This window comes from Heloderma suspectum, chromosome 7, assembly GCF_057233095.1.
Source record: "Heloderma suspectum isolate Gila_16-S chromosome 7, 16-S_ref, whole genome shotgun sequence".
In the NCBI taxonomy this organism is placed as follows: Eukaryota; Metazoa; Chordata; class Lepidosauria; order Squamata; family Helodermatidae; genus Heloderma; species Heloderma suspectum.
Genome location: NC_139464.1, coordinates 44,045,695 through 44,053,905, shown reverse-complemented (window position 1 = coordinate 44,053,905; position 8,211 = coordinate 44,045,695). Strand labels below are relative to the sequence as shown.

Sequence of the window (8,211 nt, the reverse complement as noted above, 5' to 3'; positions counted from 1 at the left end):
TATTTCCACACAGTTAAGAGGGAGTGACCCAAAGCAGGGTGCTAACAGTTTCTTCTCCCTGGGCTCACTGCTGTGTCCTGTGTTTGATTCCTAATGTCTGGACTTCTGAGAGCAGGCCTCGCTTTGTGGGCTGAATAAGCTGTAGTTGAGGCTTGTTACTATAAGTGTTTCATGTTTTCTATACCTCTGGAAAGATTCTTCTTACTGGCTAACTATAAGTTCTTCCAAACCAATTAATCCCAAATAAAAGTGTGGTTTATAAATGTGTCCCAACCTATGTTTGTAGAAGCAAGGAATGTGCTTGCTTTGTAGCTCCCCCATTTGAGATGGTTATTAAGGGTTAGGGGCTATTCACGCAACATGCTAACCCACAGTCAGTGAGTTGAGTATGGGTTGTTTGTTGAACCGTGGGTTAGCATCTGAACACAGCCAGGGTGGTTTGTTAACCAAATAAGTGTGGTTTACTTTCTCAAACAAGCCACTTTGAGAACCCATGGTTTGTTGTTGGGTTGTTCAGGGTTAACAAGCCACCCTGCCTGAGTTCAGACAGCACAATAACCCACCCTGTGGAAAACATGCTGTGTTCAGACAAGCTAACCCATGGTTCAAAACAAGTGACAATTACCCACTGAGTGTGGGTTAACGCGTTGTGTGAACAGCCCCTCAGGCTCAGATAGGATGAACTAGAGACATAATAATGCAGTGGGTGTACTTGACTGATCCTGTCCAGTCTGGAAAGTGTAGATTCTTCCTTGACTAACCCAACAAACTGTCTTTTCTCCCAGCATGGCAAAGTACTCAAAGCCGGAGTTCTAGTTTGTTATTCTTGATCACAAAGATAGTGGGTATGACAGATGTTCTGTTTGGAACTAGAGCTAAATAGGCTTCCCTCTTAATTCCAGGACAGCTACAGAATGTATCTAGTGGAACAGAGATCTCCCTGTCCCACTTGGCAAAGGCCATGGTAGTCATGGGTTTGAATGGCAATGTATCCCCAACAAGCCAGTCCCATGAATTCTTTCTCCATCACAGTATTGTTCATCAAAAGGATTGTGACCACTGAGGGTGCCTCCATGTAGCAAGTTAACATGCAGAAGAGTTTTGCTTTATTACACTATACAGAATAGATGGTTGTGTTAATGTGGCTCCGCAGAAAAGTTACTTCGTGTTAGCTCATTCTATGAATGTGGCTTACACAGGCAGGTTTTGTTCCTGGCACCTCTCTTTAGAAATTCATTAACATGTATATGTCAAAAAATTCCTTAGGCCGAAATCCTATTGGCACATTTTCTCAGGAATAAGTCCCACTGAACTGGATGGGGCTTCTTTCTGAGTAAACCTGCACTGGATCAGGCTGTCCTACACCTCCACTAACCTGCAGGTGTGGCTTATTCTGAGGAAATCATTCTGATTATTGCCTCCCTTTCGCTATTACCTGACTCAGGAAAACAAGATCCACAGAATCAATGCAAAAGATAGCTTTTGAAGAGAGGGTTGGCTGAATGCACTAGAATATAGACAGAGTAATTTTGTTCAATCAAGGCTTGATTCACAGTCAAGATGGGTTAACGTTTTCAGAGGAGGTTCCAGACCCTTGCTGGCAGTAGATGGCTGTTTTCCCAACAGAAGTCTGCTGTGCATTAGGTTATCCTGGAGGCAACCAGTGAAGGCTGGTGGCTCTCATTTCAGTGGGGCTGTGGATCTGCTCCGGGCTTCAGTCAGAACTCTAAAGGAGCCATCCAGGGTGCTGAACCCAGTCCTCAAAATAGGTTTCAGCACCTTGGATAGCTCCTTTAAAGATCTCACTGGTTCTAACTGGAACCCAGACCAGCTTCATAGCCCCACTGAAATTGGAGCCACCAGCCTCCACTGAGGGCAACCTATTAGCTGGGAATCTTAATCGAAGGGAGAACAAACGGCCTCTATCCTGGATTTGGGATTCCACATCATTCCAGTCCAACACTGGCAAATCATGACCAGGACATATGTTGAACCATTCACAAACCAAAATCCACTGGGGAAAATGTCATCCCACAAAAATATTCAGTCCTAGACTCTCTTGGTTTAAATCTATACATTCCTGTGGATTTTGACTGGGACAGAAAACATTCTGCTTCAAACACATGCTCTCAACACCTTTCCTCCATACATTTTTTTACAAATTAAACGAAGTCAATTCACCAGACTGTGTGTTAGCTTGCTGTGGAATGGGTAAAATTATGTCCCTTACCCAGGTGTCAAGAGCTGTCTTGTACCTAAAACAAATGCTCAGCGCCAGTTTGTACCTTTCCAGCTTGGATTACCTTTCACCTGTATTTTGATCTTGGTGAAGCTTCAGCCAGAGGCTCCAACCGCAGGTGGGCATGTCAACAGACTGTCCAAAAAGCAAGCTGAGAAAAAGAACACCCCACCCACTTGTGGCCAATTTCCAATAGGCAAAATGCAGACAAAAGATAAGGGACGCCAGACAAGCACTCCGTCATGGCCAAAATATTCATGAGAATTAGCCAGACCAACGTCCGTTTTACCCCAGTACTGCCAACCCTGACAGGACTGGATGTAGGTCTTAAACTGAACTCCATGAACTCAGTTAAAGGGTAAATCTCAGACCTATTTGAGATCTATTTGCACACCACGTACACCTTCCCGCTGCCATTTACATCACTCACCCTTTCATGCCTGTGTGCTCACTCACACCTCTCACTCACAGGTGTTTTGCCTCCCCATCTGTCCAGGTCTTGTTCTCTCTTCTCGCTGCTCACTCTCAATGCTCAGACATGGCACCCTCTGGCTCCACCTCACCCAGTCATCCCCCACCCATCCCACGGCTGTGCCTTACATCACCAACACCATCTTGAGGTCCTTTCCCTCTTCCCCCTATGGAGAGTGCAAGCTGGATTCCGGCCTGCAGCAGGCCTCCAGACAAAGAGAGAGAATGAACTCTCACTGCAACATGGACAGTAGAATGTTTTGCAATTGACAATTTGATTTTGGTGGAGAATTCAGAAGAGGGAGGAGGTGGCGTTGGGCTTTTTCTATTAAAAAACAAAACAAAACCAGAGACCCTAGAAGGCTGGAGAGTGACTGAGAGCCACTGGTTGCTCCGGAACACATGTCTGTTTTGCACCTTGGCTTGTTGGTGGCAGAGGGGAGCGGGCAGAGGGGGGGAGGGGGAGGGCTCCACCGGCTCTCAGTAGTCCTGTGCTTGGTACCCCTGTGTCTCAGCATCAAAAGCATCCGCCGAAGGGGGCTGTTGGTACGTCCCCATGCTATCTGTAGTGACATCCTCACTTGTGTAAGGTGCGTAAGGCATGCCGGCCTCCTGGCTTGGGTCCATGTAGTCCTGGGAGAAGAGGGCTGAATCGGCTCCAAGTTGGTATCGTTGGTATGCCAGAAATGACTGGCCCACCTTTAAGGGAGGACGCGGCAGTGTGGGAAAGTTTTTTGGAGAATGGGAAAGAGGAAGACATGGGAAAAGAAAGAGAGAAACATACCAAGGAGAAACAAATAGAAGCCGGGTTAGTAGCGGTTAGTGTGCAAGACATAAATGAGTGCATGAGACATACCGGAATTAACGAGTTGAACGTAAATACATTCTGCAAACAGCAGGAAGATTTGGCACACCCCACAGAGAGTACAAGTTCAGGAAAGAAGCCACAGAGTGATCAACATCAACCAGGAAGATTAACTTTAGGGAGAGACCATTTTGTGGGAGACTTCAGCCTATTGTATCTCAGTGTTTTGAGAAATGGCTGGCAGAAAGGAGCACGGTCCAATTCACAATGCAAAACAAGGTGCCTATTCCTGGGATCACATGTGTTTATTCAGCATATCCAATCCCCACTAGCCTAGGTAAGTTGAGGGCTTCAGCCTGGACCAGTCTCCTCCTCATTCACAGGGACAGCAGCACCAACTGCAGGGTAAGTGCAGATCATGCTGCTCTGTGCCACTGACTCTGCAGCGCTGGGGCTGGTAGCAGCTGCAAGAGAAATGAGAGCTAACTTTTCCAGGGACATGTCCTGCACATGCAGACACACCTGTAGTAGCTCTGGGTGATAATGGATGCTAGCAGATGGGACGACAAGGCAAAGTGACATCTTCATCACACAAGACTGATCAAAGCAGTGGTTAAGAGAGGCCCAGCTCCATCACCAAAACTCTTATTTGTGCAATGCTCCTCAGAGAAACGAGGACAGAGAAAGAGCAAGGGAGGCTCAGGGGTCGCAGTTCTTCAGCTACCTTCTGACACTACGGATCGTGCCAGGAGAAGAACAATATTGGATGCAAAAGGATGCAAGGGTAAGCAGAAGCAGAAAATACATTTGGACAATGAGCCATTGTGGTTAAACGCATTAAGATTGTACTGTGGTTGAGAGAAATGCACATCAGTGTTATTTGGCATTAGTTTGGGGGAGGGCACAAAGGGCTGAAGGACCAGAAAATGAGATGCTTGGAGCTAAAGGATGGGGCAGGGGAAGCCTTCCAAAATTCCAAGGAAGGCGGGTGTTCTCCTCACATCAGCTGCACAAACATCCTATCTTTTGTTCCTCTTTTTTATCTTCCCTCCTGCCCCTGAACTGAAGAATGGGAAATATTTTCACTCCAAAAATTTCCTCCCTGATATACCCAGTTTTCACGGGCCCTGGGATTAAGGGAGCACTGGTAGAGAGCTAGGGAACAGTGTGTTGTACTCTTCCTGAAAAGTAATTTCTTTAAGTCTCCGAAAGGCCAGATATGTCAGGAAGCCCTGTAGGGAGAGAACAGGATGGAACAAGGGGCATTAGAGAAGAGAGTCAGTATGGGAAAGATTTCTGCAAAACCATACTAAGGCATCCCACGGAATACAAAGAGGAGGGTGTCCAAATGCCATTTGGCAGAGAAGGGAAAACCGGGGCCTCCCCTGTTTTTACAAAATGGCTCTGCATGACAGCAAACTCCTTCTGCAGTTAAAGGACCTGGTCTCTGCTCTGGCCAAAAAGGATCCAATACCAGCCACAGTTAGAATAGAGAGTGGGTAACACGTGGCCCGTGGGACGCACGTGGCCCGTGGGACGCACGTGGCCCCTGTTGCTTCCCTGATGCAGCCCCAAGCAGGTTTTGTTTTGTTGTTAACAAGCTAAATTTGACCCTTTAAGCACTCCATAGCCACTAAGTAGTACTAAAAGGGTCAAATTTAACTCTTTGTTTTTTCATGTGGCACTCCACTGAGTGAGGGTCCCCAGGGGGATCAGGGGGGGTTATAGTAAAAATGGCCCCTGTACTCCCTGCAGTTCCTCACCCCTGGTTTAGAAGGTGACTGATGAAAAAGCAAAGAGCTGCTTTTATAAGAGGGCCAAAAACACTTGAGAAAGGCAACTGGAAGATGGCGAGTGTCACCGACAGCAATGGAAAAGGGGAAGTGTGCTTCAAATGCCAAAGAAATCCTGCAGTTTTGTTACTGGATAAAATATAAATGAGCTATAGTTGCCAACACAGGAAGTATTCTAGACAGTAGAACACATCCTATGCCAAAAAGTCCATATTGTGTCCACTTAGACACTTTTAAACAGGCAGACTGCATTTGCCCATCTCAGGCTCCTGTTCTTTTTCCTTTTTTTTACTGGTGCTCTCTCTCCCAATGGGGTATTTTAAATGTGCGTGTATTTCAACATACACATACAAATGACCAGTAGAGGGTTCTCTTCTCTAGGGAAGGTGGAAATGCTGCAGGGTAATAACTTCCTTGCTGTTCTTCCCAATTTTGACAACATGGTAGCATATAAAGCAAAGGAAAATAGCCATGTGAGATCTATTTTCACTTCATTATATAGTAATGTTGAGGAATGTCAGACTATGGGATGCTGGGTCTACATTCCCCTTTTAAACCACCCTGATCATTTTTTGTACTACACAATTGTTATTGGGGCTTGTTTTTGTAAGCCATCAGCTTTATAGCCAAAGAATGGGCAAATTAAAATTTAAATATTGATTGATTGATTGCATTTATGTATATCCCACCCTTTTACCTCTTACAAGGAACCCAAGGTGGCTTACATTATCCTTCTCCTCTCCATTTTATCCTCACAACAACAACCCTGTGAGGTAGGCCGGTCTGAGAGTCTGTGACAGGCCCAAACGTCACACTGTGAGCTTCCATGGCCGAGTGGGGACTAGAACCCGGATCTTCCGACTCCCAGTCCAAAACTCTCACCACTACACCACACTGGCTCTCGATACATAAATAAATAAATAAATTTAAATAAATGAAAGTGAATTAAGACTTACAAATGAACAATAGATGGGTATAACACTAGTTGGTGTTAATTATACATTGCTTCTGGCATTATATAGAGAAGCAACATACAAGCTTTATAAATATATAAAATACTAACCAGAGGAGTTAGGATTTGGTGATTTTTAGTAAGTCCCCCATGACAAATTTAAATAAGCAATCATTTTAGCAGTTTTGTTGCATTCATCAATGAAATTGGGGCTCGTGCTGAAAGAGATTGTCCACTCCTGGCATAGTCAAACTATGGAATTCTCTACCTACTATGAGAGGTAGTGATACCCCCCAACCATGAGATGTAGTGATACCCACCAACTTGGCTGGCGTTAGAAGGGGGTTAGACAAATTCATGGAGGATGAGTCTATCAATGGCTACTAGTCATGATGGCTGTATGTTACCTCCAGTATCAGAGACTGTATACCTATAGATGTTTTGTCTGATGTAGCACTGCATTTCTTATGTTCTTAAGTTCATTCTTGACACACAGGTTTGCTGCTGTCTCGGCTCCTTTGGGCCAGAGACATTTTCTCTAAAAACCTGAGCATATCTTGCAGCTGCTCACTCCTTATCTTCACACAACCCACCAGAAAATTTGGCTGCTTTCCTGAATAATGCCTCTAATCTTCCCATGACTAAGAGGACACAGCTTAGGCCCTGACCATTTCCCTTCTTAAAAGCCTGTTTATGGTCCTTAGCAATCTTCCCATTTCAAATTTCAGGGCAGAGAGTACTTCTGCATGGTTCCATAGAATGTGGAGAGGAGTAAAATCCCCCCGCTCGTGGTCAAGTGAAGCACTGGTGGCTGGCCTGTATTGTTGTGCCAGACGGTTGCTGAACTGCTTTAATAAATCTAGTCTAAGAGACTATGGAGCCCCTGGTTCAAATTTCACCTCTGCCTTGCACAGTTGTTACATTACTGAGATAATAGTTGCATTTATAGGTCATTTTTCCACCTTCAAAAGCCTTCAGAACAACTTACATGGAAAATCCCAGAAGGGTAGCCATGTTAAGGCTGATTCACACATGCATTCATCATCCAATGACTTGTAACTTGATGGCTCACTATTGAACTGTATGAATTGCTTCCACTCAAAAATACTGGGTTTGATTTAGACTAAGGGCGCAATCCTATGGCCGCTAGTCAGTGGCTACACGGCCATAGGATAGGTCAGTTCCCAGGAACAGACCTCGGAGCCCTGAGGACCGACCTCTACTCCCTCCCATGCTGCCTCACAGGCAGCGCAGATCGGCCTCACGCTCGTAAGAGCAGTGCGCAGCAGCAAAAATGGGGCGTTCCTGGGGGTGGGGCGGGAGGAAGTGCCTTTCTGATGCTTCTGATGCATCATCCGGCCTCCGCCCCCCCGCTCCGACTTCCCACTGCTAGACAGCTGAAATCGGCGGTCTAGCCACAAATGCAGGGCGGCTGACACTCGGAGAAGATCCCCTCCACGCTGGCCCTGCTCTGCACTGGATAGGCGGTCACCTCCGCGTCTGGAGGCGGCCACCTGTCCCGACAGGACTGTGCCCTAAGTTAGTTGAGCTTAGCTCCCACTGAGGTCACTGGGGCAAGTTACTCGTGACTCAACGTAAGACCCATTGATGTCAGTGGGAACTTGGTTCAACTAACGTAGCCGGACCCAATCCATTTTGAGGAGATGTAAAAACATTGCCATGGTGCTTCATCAGTGCTGACTGTTTCCTCACAAGTAAGTCATCACCTGGCGTTGCAGTCATGGAACAGTGCACATACGCATAGAGGGGGAAGGCTGTGGTGCAGCGGCAGAGCACGAGCTTTGCACGCAGAACGCCCCACTTTGAAATCTCAAGGCAGGGCTGGCAAAGACCGCAGGCTGAGTCTCTGTAGATGTAGACAATACTGGGCTAAATGGACCAATGGTCTCATTCAGCACCGGGCAACTTCTTATGTTGATATGCAACGCTG

General features: G+C 46.3%; 1 protein-coding gene across 3 annotated transcripts in view; it reads right to left on the bottom strand.

Moving 5' to 3' along the window:
• Positions 1-1,079: 1,079 nt before the first annotated feature.
• The window catches only part of SYNGR1 (synaptogyrin 1), a 40,029-nt gene continuing 32,897 nt past the window's right edge, over positions 1,080-8,211 (bottom strand). The window contains exons 4-5 of one of the 3 annotated variants that reach the window (XM_084809880.1): positions 6,034-6,208; positions 3,807-4,747 (exon numbers count right to left, since the gene is read on the bottom strand). In XM_084809880.1, the coding sequence (XP_084666006.1) occupies positions 6,035-6,208 (174 nt within the window). In that variant the 3' untranslated portion in view covers positions 3,807-4,747; position 6,034. Of the gene's footprint in view, positions 4,748-6,033; positions 6,209-8,211 lie in introns of all 3 variants that reach the window. The other 2 variants (XM_084809879.1, XM_084809881.1) reach the window with 2 other exon arrangements.